This window comes from Ceratotherium simum, chromosome 21 (assembly GCF_057802395.1).
Source record: "Ceratotherium simum simum isolate JZ-2026a chromosome 21, ASM5780239v1, whole genome shotgun sequence".
Classification (NCBI taxonomy): domain Eukaryota; kingdom Metazoa; phylum Chordata; class Mammalia; order Perissodactyla; family Rhinocerotidae; genus Ceratotherium; species Ceratotherium simum.
The window spans coordinates 35,441,679-35,457,222 of record NC_141920.1 but is presented as its reverse complement, the minus strand read 5'-3'; the positions used below and the strand labels follow the sequence as shown (position 1 = coordinate 35,457,222).

General features: G+C 38.0%; 1 protein-coding gene across 2 annotated transcripts in view; it reads right to left on the bottom strand.

Annotated features, from left to right (window-relative positions):
* Nucleotides 1–15,544, bottom strand: part of PLCB1 (phospholipase C beta 1) — a 684,700-nt gene that overhangs the window by 653,390 nt on the left and 15,766 nt on the right. For both annotated transcript variants that reach the window (XM_004433764.3, XM_004433765.3), the window contains exon 2: nt 12,523–12,600. In XM_004433764.3, coding sequence (XP_004433821.1) covers nt 12,523–12,600 — 78 coding nt within the window. The remainder of the gene's footprint in view (nt 1–12,522; nt 12,601–15,544) is intronic.

The following is a 15,544-nucleotide window of genomic DNA, read 5'->3' as shown; positions in this document are numbered from 1 at the left end:
TAACATCTGTTGCCAATCTTCCTCCTTTTGTATGTGAGCCACCACCACAGCATGGACGCTGACAGACAAGTGGTATAGGTCCACACCCAGGAACCGAAGCCAGGCCACTGAAGCAGAGTGCACCAAACTTAACCACTAGGCCACCGGGGCTGGCCCTGAACTCTTCAGATTCTTAAATGCTAGGCACTCATGTTTACATTTTTAATGCATTATGCAGGCTAAGCAAGATCTGTCTGCGAATGGGTTTAGCCTCCAGTTTGCACCCTGTGGTAGAAATTTATAAAGTCTGACCTACTGAAAATTAAAGCCCTCAGAGCAGTCATTGCTGGTGGTGCCCATGTGTTCCCATGCACGCCAAGTGACAGCAGCCAACTGCAACTATGTCTGAGGGTTTTCTCGAAGCCTGGGGCCCACTGGTCTGGAGCCCCTTTGGTCATAGAGAGGGGCTGGCAGAAGTGCTTAGGACGTAGCCCCTGGGAGAGCTGCCTTCAGTCATTGACAGGTAGGAACTGGTAGGTAATTACTACAGCTGCCTGGTCCTTCAGCTGGGATAATTCTGAGGTGTGTTCCACACTATCCCCTAGAGATCCCCAGTGAGATGGAGATTCAGTTCCCAGAATGTAAACTATTTGATAATTCACCCTTTCTTGGCTGCCTTCCCTTGCCTGTCTCATTTCCCCACTGCCCTGCTGTCTGAGGTCACCTTCCAAATAAACTACTTGAACTTGAATCCTTGTCTTGTGGTCAGCTGCTGGAAGAACTCAACCCACAAACACCAGAAACTAAAATTGTTTTAGTATTTTTTTTTTTTTTTAAAGATTTTATTTATTTATTTTTCCCCCAAAGCCCCAGTAGATAGTTGTCTGTCATAGCTGCACATCCTTCTAGTTGCTGTATGTGGGACGTGGCCTCAGCATGGCCGGAGGAGCGGTGCATCGGTGCGCACCCGGGGTCCGAACCCGGGCCGCCGGCAGCGGAGCGCATGCACTTAACCGCTAAGCCACGGGGCCAGCCCTGTTTTAGTATTTTGTTTGTTTGTTTTTGCTTTTAATTTTTTCCCTCTAGTAATGAAATATGTCAGAGCTAAAATGTATGGAAAATTCACAACACAGTCCAAAACGGCTTCTACTCTGGTATTCTGATATCTCAATAGTCAATAGAGTGATGAAATGGCTGACCTCTTGCATAATGAAGCCATGCTATAGGAACAAATGTTCACCCAAAAATAGAATCCATTATGTATACCAGCACAGTCATTAGTTTCTTAGCATAGCAACTAGTTCTGCCCCATAAAACTTTTCACTGCCGCATTCACTTAAACAGGTGCATGGTTTGCCATGCTGCACTATAATTTCCAGACCACAGTGCCTAAGTAAGTGGGGAGTTCTGCACAATGCTGAAGAGAAATCTCATGCAAAATCGTTCTCATCACCATCCTCATTCCCTATAGAAGAGAGAATTGAAAACCAGAAATTCTAATGGGAGAAACATGGTTTACCACTCTCAAATGTATTATGTAGAGGTGATTAAATCGCAAGCTTCCTGTCACACCTGCATATGATCTGGCACTCTCTGCTTTCCCTGGTGGGTTTATGTGTCAATAAAGGAAAGATCCTACAAATTAATAAGAAATGACATGATGTTATAACTTAATAAGATGATATCTGCTTTTGTAGCCATAACACAAATTTAAGATACAAAAAATTAATTACATAAAATCATTTTTTAAACCACATTAGCTTATACAAGAGTGCAGCTAATTTAATTAAATATGGAATTCAAATAGCAAGTTGGTCTAATAGAAGATCTAGAAAAACATAAAACATAAAGGATAATAAACAAGGCTTGAATGTGGAGGACATGTCCAGTAAGGATAAAACAAATAGCTAATATCTGGAATATTCAGGGAATGAAAAATTAAAAGAATTTTAATCAAATGAATATAACAAAAATATCTATTTTGATTCAATCTTGGATATTGAGAATCTTTCTAAAAAATGCTAGTAATTTCCTGCCTTCCTAAGTACAGTTTAGGGAATATTATTCAATCATAGCCAAATATCTTCAGAATCTTGTAAGGCCTCTGGGTGCTCAAGCTGAGTATTACTTCTCATTGAAATTAGGCCATGGACAGGAAAGGTAGAGTGAGCACATCCTCTCAGGAAGTTTACTGAATAATTTGTGATGTCAGCTTGCTTTCTATCAGTGTTCACCTTGGCTGCACATTAGAATCAAATGAGGAGCTTTCAAAAAAAAAAGTCCAACGTCCTGACCACATGCGATTGCAATTAAATCGGACTCTGTCAGTGGTGCCCAACCATGAGCTTTTCTGAAGCTCCCCAGGTGATTTCAAGGTGCGACCCAAGTTGAGAATCACTTAATACTGTTTGCTTCTTCCTCACAAGTGTAATATGCCTATTGAAGTTTCTTTTCAGACAAATCTAAGGAAAAAAATCTCGCAGGGAAACAAATTGACACATTAAACAGGTTCTTTAAAAAAGTTAAGAGACAGGACATACAGTCAGACTGCCTGGGTTCTACTCCTGCCTCGGCTACTAACTAACTCTATGACCAGGTACTTAACGTCTATACTCACCTGTAAATGGGATAATAACAGCCCTGTCCTCATAGGCTTTGGACATGATCAAATGAGTGTGTGCGTGTATACATATGTACTAGAACAGTGCCTGGCATACAGAAAACACCATATATGGGTTTGCTATTAGTGGTGACGGTGACAACCATGATAATAATAACAGTAATTAAAAGATGCACAAAGTGAATTAGTGCACAATAAAAAAACTTATAACACGTGAACACCAACTTCCTAATAAATTGGTAGTTCAACGTTTGTGGTTTTGCCTTTTTAAATTATTTAAGCAAAATAAATGATGATAAAATATGAAAAGTGGAAAAAAAATAATTCATTATATTCTTTATTTTAGTCTATTTTTATTGTAGTAAATGCTTAAATGACTCAACTGTCCATCTAAATTTATTTTACCAGAAGGAAAAAAGAGGCTTATCTTGCTGATTAAATACAGAAAGAGCTTGACAAGGACCCTGTCAGTAGGATCAAACAGTCTTGGACTGGCAAGAAAATGGGCTGGAGAACAATCAAAAATGCTCCCACTATCTACAACATCTGTGATTCAAACGAAGGAGCATGACACAATGTCAATACCAAGTATCTGGCAATTCTACTCACAGCAAAGGCAAATGGGTTTTCCACCTAACAGAAAATAAAATTATGAACAATATACAAAATGTATTTCCTCCACACATTCCTCTAATCCAGTGTCTCAAACTAATTTTGGTATCAAAAGGTACAAATGTTCCATTATAATAGCTTTATAGCATGGAAAGCATCCAATTTAATTTCTCCTACAAGACTGGGAAGAGCTAAATATAAGCAACTCATAAAACTGAGGCATAATTTTGTAATTAAATTATATTAGGAGTAATGAATTTTAAATTAAAGCCAGGGTGTTTTATATTTCTAAACTCTGGTTACAATGTACTTAAATGAGCATTGCTGTTGCTATTCACATAATGAAGTGCAGTGATGGTGACATGAAAATCATATTAATGCATATTAATTTTAACCCTAAAAATTATTCCAAAGAAACTGCAATGATGCCATTTCATAATAACCAACGTGATTTTAAAATACATTTCAAAAGGTTACACTATTCTACCAGAAATCCATGAATCGCAGCCTCCAAGAACTTGCAAAAGAATCCATTCTAATAACATTTCTTTTTATGTTGCATCTACACAGAGTAAGCAATCATAACATTTGGCTATCCTACACTAGCTAGAGTTCACTGAGGCAAAAACTTTGGAGCTCGTGGAAGTGAAAAGAAGCTAATGTTGAGAATAAATGGAGCTTAATCTGGAAGTGGATTTGATGAGGAGAGATTTGTTCCTCAGCAATCTGACAGACCCCTGACTATCTAAATTACACTCAAAAACACTAAAAGTTTAATCTCTAAGGATCCAGTCAGTATGGAGGAGGAGGGCGCATGATGCCAGTATAGCTGTGACAATCCTAAAGTGATTATCTTGGGAAAAGAGACACAGACAACCATGGTGGAATCCACTTCTTCTTGTGAATAATATCATATTCTCCTATTCAAGACTTTTAAATCATCTTCAAGTTTATTCCTTAAGATACTTCAGATTCCTGAGGGTCCAAGAAACTTTCACCTATGATGGAGTATTGATTAGCAAATTATCCTCAGAGGAAAAGTCTTCTAAACGATAAATCTCTTTTTCTGCCTTCCATGGCTCTGTTCCTAAAACATTATGAAATACATAAATAAACATCTTGTTTGCCCAAACAGACTTAAGCTTCAATGCTTCAGATCAAAAGACCACAGCAGAGTCTAAAACAAGTCACTATTACCTTGAAGAAAAAGAAAAAAAAAGATTTAAAAATATACATAAATAGATAGTCACTTGGTTTTCAAAACAGCACATTTGTGGTCCCTAACAATTAGTTAGGGACTAATTGTTTAGTCAGAGACTAATTGTTTATTTTATAATAATAATAAAAGCCACGACAATGGCCCTTGAGAGCATTATGCTAAGCAAAATCAGCCACACTGAGAAAGACAAATACTGCATAGTATGGCTTATATGTGGAATTTAAAAAAAAGGTGAAACGCATAGGAAGAGAGAGTAGAAAAGTAAAAAAGTGGTTGCCAGGGGGTGAGGGGTGGGGGAAATAGGGAGAGGTTGGTAAAAGGGTACAAACTTGCAGCTGTAAGATGAATAAGGGCTGAGCATCTAATGTAAAACATGGTGACTATAGCTGATAACATTGTATTGTATAATTAAAATTTGCTAAGAAAGTGAAACGGAAATGTTCTCACACATACGTAAAAATAAGATAAATAGGTGAGGTGACGGATGTGCTAATTAACTAGACGGGGGAATCCTTTCACAATGTATAGGTATATCAAATCACCGTGATGTACACTTTAGATAGCTTACAATTTTATTTGTCAATGATACCTCAATAAAGCTTAAATTAAAAAAATAAAATTTAATTTAAAATTTAGATTTAAAAAAAAGCCACCACAAAGGATTGCATTTACAAAGTGTTAGGCATCATGCTAGGCATTTCATATATCATTCTTAACAACTTTAAATAATACCCCATCTTACAGATGAGGAAACTGAGGCTTACACTGTTGAAGAGATTCACCTGAGGTGACTCACGTAATAGAGGTAGAGCTAGAACATAAACTCACATCTGTCTGACTGCAAGCTTCTGGCCTCCCAAATTAGGACTGTTTTAAGAAAACCTCCCTGGTTTAAAACAAAGTATTCACCTAATAGGTTCCAGTGCTTCTTACTAAGGAATCCTTTAATACTCCTAATTAGGAGGCATCTATATGAAGTTGTTAAGCATTAAGCATCTATATTAAGCAGTTCATAGACAAGGATTCTAGTAAAATTAGTTTATTTTAGAGATGGTTGCAGGACATATTGGGTGTGGGGAATCAAGACAGGAAGGGAAGGAAGCCCATAAAGGGTGTGTTTTCAAGCCAGTTACCTCTGTGACTAAATGGGCTTAATCCCATTGGAGAGTGCTGGGAGAAAACATAAAGCTTGCACCTTTGAATTATCCCACCCAAGAGGCGAGGGAGCTGTGGTATTTACCCACCAAACGCCTTTGGTTGGGTGAGTGTCAATTCCCAGCCACTTCTGGGCAGTGACATAAGTGGCAAAGTGAGCTGTAGTGGCCAGAAAAAGCAAGAGAATGCAAGTGCTGGCCACTAGGGTCCAACTGGTGGCTTCTGGAGTAGTAAGGACTTGGGTACAGATTTCATGCCATGTCTGCTCTAGCTATTAATGTCTTAAATAACAGTGAAGGAAAATCAGGGAAGTAGAAAGAAAAGACTTAGTCCATAGGTGCTGCTCGTTAGCTGGCAATGAATGGCATACCACTCCAGACCAAGCAACCACCCCATCCGGCAGAAAATAATCCTCACATGCTTTTTGCTGTTTTCTAAGGTAATTTCAGTTATTGTATCAGGCTTCTGGGGAAGCTACCAAGTAAAAATGAATAGAGCTCATCTTAATTTATAACTCCATCATTGTATTCAATCGACTTTTGAGTGCCCTGCCCCACTTACCATACACAAGAAATGTCAAAATTGATGTTTCTGGGATATACTAGAGAAGTGTGCCTGAAAGAGGAAGAACCATTGCTAAACAATGATTAATGAAATGAGTAGTGCCTGGTGGTTCTTTATGGAGGCCAGACGATTTTTTTAATAGGATATTCCTAGATTTTCTGATGGAGGTTTATGATGCATCATTCAAAACATTTTTGAGCTCTGGACTCATGCTGAAAAATGTCACTGTGGCTTATATAAATATTTAGTTTTTAAACTTTGCTTTTGAACTCTGTATAGAAATTTAAGGTTACTATAAGAGAAGGCAGTCTATAGTTGCCATTAATAGAAACTTAATCATCTCTCTGTACACGGATCCCAAATGGTGTCTCATGCAAAAATCATAGGCTGAAACAAGATGGCAGCTGGAGCAGATGGTGGAGCCAATCCCTCCTGTCCTAAGTCCCTAGAAATGACTGAATACGCAGGTATAAATTTATGTCTATCACTCAGGATCATGGGTAAACAGAAAGGGTTGCACTTGTTGAATCAGAAAGTATGAAAGGTGGGGCCAGCCCGGTGGTGTAACGGTTAAGTTCACGCACTCCACTTCGGCGGCGTGCAGTTCGCAGGTTCGGATCCCGGGCGCAGACCGACGCACCATTTGTCAAACCATGCTGTGGCAGCATCCCATATAAAGTAGAGGAAGATGGGCATGGATGTTAGCTCAGGGCTAAACTTCCTCACAGAAAAAAAAAAAAAAAAAAGAAAGAAAGAAAGTATGAAAGGCAGAAGATAAATGGAATAAAAATGAGGTAGGAAATGACATCCCGGAAGCTCACAGGCATTAAAACACAGGAGAGGATCCATGGCCATCAAACCAGGTGGTGGAGGTGTCAGCACTAGGAGCGAAATGGGAGCATCAACTAGGTCAGCCTGCCCTGTTAGCTCCCACCTCCCACACCCTCCATACCCCAAGCCACAAGAGAGTCAGAGGAGAGAGGGTGCAATCATAGCTGGCTCCAATCAGAATGAACAGGGAGCCACCAACATACAGAACTACCCATCTGAAGAAATTGAATTTAGAACCCCACCTCACACCAGTCCTCAAAATATATTACACTGCTGGTATGGTCTGGATGTTTGTGTCCTCTCGGAATTCGAATGTTGAAAACCTAATGCCCAAGGACGGTATTAGGAGGTGGGGCCTTTGGGAGGTGATTAGGTCATGAGAGTGGAGCCCTCATGAATGGGATTAGTGCTCTTATAAAATAGGCTCCAGGGCCCTGTGGTGCAGTGGTTAAGTGCGCGCACTCTGTCCAGGTGGCCCAGTTGGGATCCCGGGCGCGCACCGACGCACTGCTTATCAAGCCATGCTGTGGCGGCGTCCCATGTAAAGTGGAGGAAGATGGGCATGGATGTTAGCCCAGGGCCAATCTTCCTCAGCAAAAAGAGGAGGATTGGCAGATATTAGCTCAGGGCTGATCTTCCTCACCAAAAAAAACAAAAAAAGAGGCTCCAGAGAGATCCCTAGCCCCTTCCACCACGTGTGGATTACAAGCAAAAGTGTACAAGCCGGACGTAGGCCCTCACCCGACTACACTAGCACCCTGATCTTAGACTTCCAGCCTCCAGTACCGTGAGAAATAAATTTGTTGTTAATAAGCTACCCGATCTGTGGCATTTTGTCATAGCAGCGCAAATGGACTAAAACAACTATACATGGATTAAAAACCTAAACTAATAATAACGATGATGATGAGAATGATGAATAAGAAAGGCCTTAAATAAAGCAAAAAGAAAAAAAGAGGGTTGAAATGCGAATACATCAAAGTTGAAAACATCAAGTCATCATTTGTCATGCATAAGTTAAAAGTTAAGAAATTCAAAGACAAGCCACAGACAGGAAGAAAAGTATTTGCAACATCTATAACAGTTAAAGGATTAACATCTAGAATACACAGAGAACTCTCTACACAAGGGCAAGGGGTATAAGTCAGTAATTCATGTAAGAGAAAACAGAAATGGTCCACAAATGTATGAAAATATACACAGCTTACTAGCAAATCAGGCAATGGCAAATTAAAACAAAGAGATACAATGGTTGCATCAGATTGACAAAAATTTAAATGTTTCTTAATGCTGTTGATGGGGCTTGAGGAAATAGTTTCTCTCACACAAGACTGGCAGGGTTATAAAATGACACAACTATTAACTAAAATTTAGGATATGTATAGCCTTCAATCAACAATTGTACTTCTGAAAATTTACCTCAGGGAACCCGTGACCCATATACCCAAAGAAGGTACACAAGGCTGACTATTACACAATGCTGATATTACAGCATTGTTTTCTGTAGCCCAAAATTAGAAACAGACAAACACAAATAATCCATCGATGAGAAATTTTTATTTTAAAATTTAGTAACCCATTCCACGGGACATGATAGAGCAATTTAGAACAGCGAGGTAGATACACATGTACTTACATGAAAAGTTCTCTAAGACATTCTGTAAAGTGAAAATCAAGTTTGTGGAACAGTAAAAATAATATAATGTTATTTGGGATACAAATGGATATAAAGAAAACAAAATGAAATATTTCTATAGTTACGCATGCACAAAGTCGTGAAAAAGAGACCTGGAAAGACACCATGAAGCTGTTACCAGTAGTTAACTCTGGAAAGAGGACTAGCATTGGAGTCCATGGCAGAGAGGGGGTAAGGACATTTATACTACTTTACTCTCTTACACAAAAAAAGTATTTGTATATTATCCACAAAATTAAAAATAAATAAAATCTCTAACAAAAAAAAAGATAAAGTAGTGGGAGTCCTTCATTTAAAATGTGTATTTTTCCTCCTATTCCTTTTTAATTTAATTATGTGTTCCTCTCCCCTCCTCCCACAAGCTCCTGTTTTAAAGAAACAAGGAAGAGTTTACTGAAGTATATTGAACTTCTTGGATCAGAACAAGTAGTGACCAGTTTTATTTTTACACCAACCTTGGCACAGAAGCAGGGCATCGAGTTGCAAGGCTGTCTACTTTGTTTCATATTCTAGCAGGTTAGGTTTTTGTTAGCTCTTTAATATTGACCCCTTTTTTCTTCTTTAGCTTTTCTTCCAAAATTGTGATGCAGATTCTTCTGGTAGTTCGCATGGTTTTCATGGCTAACAATTCCTGTGTTGGTTTCTGGTCCCAATGTGGCAGAGCTCCAAAGAAAAGTCATAGCCTAACGTGGGCAGCCTCATAAATACCCAGTCTGTGCAGAAGCCCCTTCTCACTCAAGATTACAAATCAACTGATCCTCTTCACATAACACACACTGACATAAGAAAAACCACCATGCTTAAAATCGTCATATTTAGAGATTCGTTTTCACTCATTACAGTCAATAAGATCTACGGAACTAACAGTAAAGAGGAAAGAATGATTAAAATAAGTCCAGAGCTGGTACAAAGTATGAATATTTATCCCTTAGGATGATGTTCATATTTATCTGCTTCCACCAACCCCAAACATTCATTCAATGTTTCACCAAAGCACATGTCTGCTTCCCAAAAATTACTTGCTAGCTCTGGTTTTTAATTCCTGCATCTATCATCTGTGCTGTCTTTTTTGTCACCTATCATTTCTACGGTGACAAATCAAAGGCGGGGTTAGGGAAGGGAGCACGTCATTGTCTACAGAGGGTGAAATCGGTGACTGGAAATTAGTGACTCTGGTCCACGGTATAATGTAGCCACGACAGGAGAGAGGACAGGAGAGATGGGTAAGGCATTGTGTAAAATGTGAGGATTTTCCTCCAGTGCTACAAAAAGAAAGATCTTGTAACAATATCTTTACCAAGAGCTTCTTAAAGCCACTCAGCTCGCCTCTGAGCACACTAGGCATCAGCTGATTACTAGTCAAAGTGCTGTGGCACAGGCTTCATGGACAAAGGAGAAACATGTTGGGAAGAAGCCCAAAGGGGGAAGAGAGGCATATTACAATAAACACCAATCAATGCAAGCTTCCAAACCAATGGAAAACACAGCATGTAAAATCAAGCGATAAACTTAAAAGTACCATACTTTTTCTCTGAGACATGATCTCTATAATACACGTGACAGATTCACATCACTAAGAGTAACTGTCAGAAAACGATATTTTAAAGGAAGTGGGCCTCTAAGTAACAACATGAATGCACCATTTGCCCAGGTACCTTCAAATGATCTTACGCAAAAACATGGACTAAAAGGTTGGCGTGCCATCCGTCATCTGTGAGCACCATTGCTTCTAGCGTGCGTTTACTCTAACGCATCACTTCCAGGAGTCCATCAGCCTGAAGTGGGTGCATCACTCCTTCTGGTGCTAGGACCTGGCTTAAAGCCAGAAGAAAATGACAAACTTGGAAGCATGGAAAGTTTAATTTTTTTTTCTTAAATCCTCTCATCTTTTGGATACTGCTATGTGACCACCGACTAAAAAATAAACCTCCCAACTCTGATATATGACTGAGGGATGCCTTAGGTATTTAAAAAGTGAAAAATGAAATTGACCATCTCTTAGCTAGAACTCTAAGATTAATACCCATGAAAAGAAAAGTAATAAAGAGATAAAAGGAATTGCTACCACACTATTTGTTTCAATTGGTCATAAACAGCATTACAACCAAGAGAAAATGCTTGGTGTAAAAACTGAAAGTAATTTTCCAAAGTTTGAAAACAAGCATGAGTTAAAATGCTGGGTTCATGGAACAACAGAGATGCATCAAAGAGTCTTCAGTCCTAAACTCTTTCTCTTTTTTAAGCAAAGAAATATTTATGATTGGTCTTAGAAAAGAGCTTAACTGAGTTGCCATGAATTATTTAAAAACCCCAAAATACCTTCTGTTGCTTTTATAGAAGCTTGATTTACAAGTTGAAAAATCAAACTGACAGTTTAGTCTCTTGTACAAATACCCAACCTTTAAAAATGCTCTAGGCATTATAAATATATCTTTCATGAATATAGCTTCAACAGTTCTAAAAATAGCCTTTAGGATAGAAAAAAAAAAACCTCTTTCAAGCCATTGTTTTACACATAACAGCAGGAAACCAAACAGAATGTCAAAGCCAAAGTGATTAACACACCCAGTAATAAACATGAACATTAGGTATGAAATCTTACTCAAATACACTTTTTGACATTAGCTTGGGGGTCTACAGTTGAGCCCCACATCCATGGCCAGAAACGATTCCAGAGCCCCCATATTCAGAAAATAACTCCAGGGCCACAAAGCTAAAATTTGCCTTTTAGATGATGCGTCAACAGGGTCATTCAGGACTGGCCCTGGGGATGGGATATTACTTTCCAGTAACCCTAAGAGCTTCCCCTAGGCTCCACACGGACCCCATACATGCCACTGCACAGGGCCAGATCCAAACCACCGTTCACAGGCAAAATGGAGGTTGCCCCGAGGGCAGAAGGCAAGGCTGACAAACTCCAGCAATGTTGCATATAGGGACCTAATGTGGGGATGTGCAAAGACTAACAGCACCTCACAATTTGGTGTCAGGTATTTTATTGGTTTCAATATGTATTTAGCACTCTCAATAAAGCCTATCTTATCTCTTCAAATATCAGAACTTCAGGGCCAAAATATTCTGTGTTCTGTGGCCTTGTAGGTTCAAGTGCAGAATTGTGGCATTGTCTCTTGAAATAATAACCAGTTTCTATGAATATTCTTGTCTAACTGCCCATTAAACTCCAAATAAATCTTATGATCTGCAGACATCAGACTTTTTAATAATTCAATATGGAATAATCTCAATTGGTTTCATAATAAATGAGATCCGAAATTCATGATACGGTCGACACAAAGTTAACATGGGAAGAAATTCCTGAAAAATTGAAGGTACAGCCTTAAGGAATCTTATTCTTGATTTTCTAATGTAAAGAAATGATCAAGGCCAAATTTCTGCTGAGGCTGGGAGAATCCTTAATAAGTAGCCAAGGAGAGAAGGAAGAGAAAGGGAAAGACAAAGTTACAGTCATTAGGGTCAAAAGTGATTTTCTCATCATTTTTCTTTGTTCTTTATGGGTAGAGTTAGAAGGGGGACTTAAATGAGTAATACTGACTAATGTTCTTCTACAACAAATGTAATTTACATTTCCATGTTCTTGTCTTAAAAAATACCAATTGTTCTAGGATTTAGCACATCTAATATTTCTAGGATTTAGCACATCTAATGTTTCAGCCTAGAGTTCTTGGAAAATCCTAACACATTTCTGCCTCAGATATTCTTTATAAGTAGAATCTTTAAATAAATCACAAAGGGTCATCTATGAAATGGATATACCTACGTAGATAAGATATCTTGCAAATCAACAACCAACTGGAAAATATAAGAAAGACATATATCACTTCTTACCTTGTTTTGATCTGTCCAGTAAAAGAAAAATCCCTGAGGGTCAGTCCTCAAAATAATTGGAGTGACAATAGCAGAGTCCTAGAAATGTAGGAAAAAAACATGTATATCAACATATATCACTGTAGAAGTCCTATCCAGGAGTTCCTTAACAAGTAATAATTGTTAAGAGTTTCTCCAAGATCATCAATTATTAATAAAAATTTCAAAAAAATTAGACATGGCATCTTTAACTCCATAGCATTATTAATTATATAACAGAGGGATTTAATTAGAATATTTGTGCATTACTTGAAAAGGAAAAGGCCAGAGATGCATATATTTATTGATTAAGACAAGTTTTTACAGGCACTGACAAGTTTTCTATTAAAATACTGTATCTAGGTTTTCCAAATAATTTTAAAACTAAACATCATTACATATTTTATATGACTAAAATTAACTAAAATCTATGCCTGAGGATAATACTTTAAATTACATTTGCTCTATAAAATGACTTTTAATTGTACTAAAGAGAGTGAACATAGCATTTGGACATTGCTGTTTCCAAGGTAACAGTAAATAAGGCCATCTTCTACATATTCAGAAAGATAGATACAAAATTGTTGCAAATTTAAATTTCACACAACAAAATAAAATGTCATAAACAAATAGTCTTCTGAGTTTAAAGCATACATATTATAATGTAAAAACTGCATGCACTGGAATTACAATATCAAACATTTCTAAAATATGTGTTCTTTTCTTTTGGCAATTGTCAGGAAGACATATCATCCGCACAAGAAAATGCATGTCACTGGCTATGGATTTTTATACTGAAATACTTGGGCCTTTGCACAAATTGCATTTTTTAAAGAGAAATAAATTACCAGTTTATTTCAACTTTTTTTTTTTTTTCTTCAAGGAAGATCAGCCCTGAGCTAACATCCATGCCAATCCTCCTCTTTTTGCTGAGGAAGACCGGCTCTGAGCTAACATCTATTGCCAATCCTCCTCCTTTTTTTTCCCCAAAGCCCCAGCAGATAGTTGTACGTCACAGTTGCACATCCTTCTAGTTGCTGTATGTGGGACGCGGCCTCAGCATGGCCAGAGAAGCGGTGCATGGGTGCTCGCCTGGGATCCCAACCCAGGCCACCAGCAGCGGAGCACGCGCACCCAACTGCTAAGCCACGGGGCCGGCCCCTATTTCAACTTTTTTATACACATTGTAACTACGGTGTGTCATATCCTCTAATGGATCAAAAAGACTTATAATAAAAATTTGAACTTGCAGAGATAATTTTGAAACTTGGGATTGTTTTCCTGATGGGCAAATGGAGATGGCTTTAATGTACGTGGTAAGTTTTACTATAGGAGCAGAGTTCTGGAAGCCATTCCATTGGGCTCAAATCTCTGCTTGTCCCCTCTTGGTGCCTCATTTTACACAATCACAACTGAAAAAAATGAGATAATAACAATACTTACTTCAAAGGGTTTTTGTGAGAATGAAATAGGATAATTTAGGTAAAGCACCTGGAGTAATGCTTGGCACATAAAAATGTTTATTACTATTATCATAGTGGATTATATTTAAAAACTGATTTATGAAAATATTAAATGAAAATTTATCATGGCATTCTTTTTTTTTATTTTGGTATATATATAACATAAAATTTACCATTTTTAAGTGTCAAGTTCACTGGCATTAAGTACTTCCACATTGTTGTGCAACCATTACTATCACCCATCTCCAGAACTTTTTCATCTTCCCAAACTGAAACTCCACACTCATTAAATGCTAACTCCCCACTCCCTCCTCCTCCCAGCCCCTGGCAATCACCATTCTACCTTCTGTCTCTATGAATTTGACTACTCTTGGTGCCTCATATAGGTAGAATCAAACAATATTTGTCCTTTTGTATCTGGCTTATTTCACTTAGCATATTGCGTTCAAGGTTAATCCACGTTGTAGCACGTGCCAGAAGTTCTTTTTTAAGGTTGAATAATATTCTATTGTAAGTACATAACATTTTGTTTATCCATTCATCCATCTATGGACAGTTGGGTTATTTCCACCTTTTGACTATTGTGAGTAATGCTGCTATGAACACGGGTCTACAAATATCTGTTTGAGTCCCTGCCTTCAATTCTTTTCAGTATATACCCAGAAGTGGAATAGCTGGATCATATGATAGTTCTATATTTAATTTTTTGAGGAACTGCCATTCTGTTTTATCCTGATATTCTTAAGATTCATTCTTAAGATTCAGTTTGAAAAATATTTTTTACAAGGATTTTGCTGTTGCATAGAACTTCAACTGGAATTTTAAAAATTTTAAATTACTTTTAAATGTCAAAAAAACACATTTGGAAACAAATTTGATAATATAATGAACGAATAATTTTAAAAATATTTTAAGCTTCTTCTATGAGATTACACACATAAAAGTTCAGAACAATATTTCCAACAAATCATAACAATGTTTTCAGTTCTGTTTCTTCTTCTGCTGTTCTAGAGTTGGGCAAAATAAAAGTTTCCAGCAGGATGCACAAAGCACACATTCCTACTTCCGGGTAAATTTGGAATTAACCTGTAGGTGTAACTTACCATTCTCAGGTCAGTTCCTTTTCTTATCAGAGTGTCTGACAAGAGCGTCTGACAAGATTCTAATGGAAATCTTGGTGACAATTCACTACAGGGATCCCAGACAATCAAATATTTAAAGTTAGCAGAGTAAAACTGCTCAAATGTATACTTTGGAACACTGTACTAGGCTGCCGCATTGTTCCAAATGCTATTTCTAGCTGATTCCTTCTCCTCCTTCAAAATTAAAGCTCCTTTGTTCAATATTTTCTTGACCCCACTCTTCCGGCTACAGTTCCTCTATTAAACGATCATTTATCTCGGCTCCCTGCCTGCTTCCTCCATAATCACCTCTAACATTCCAAGATCAGCTGGAACTTGGCATTCTTGCCATGCAAGGCAGGATTTGACCCAGAAATACACGAATATCCATTTTCAATTGCACCTGCTTTTTTCCCACCT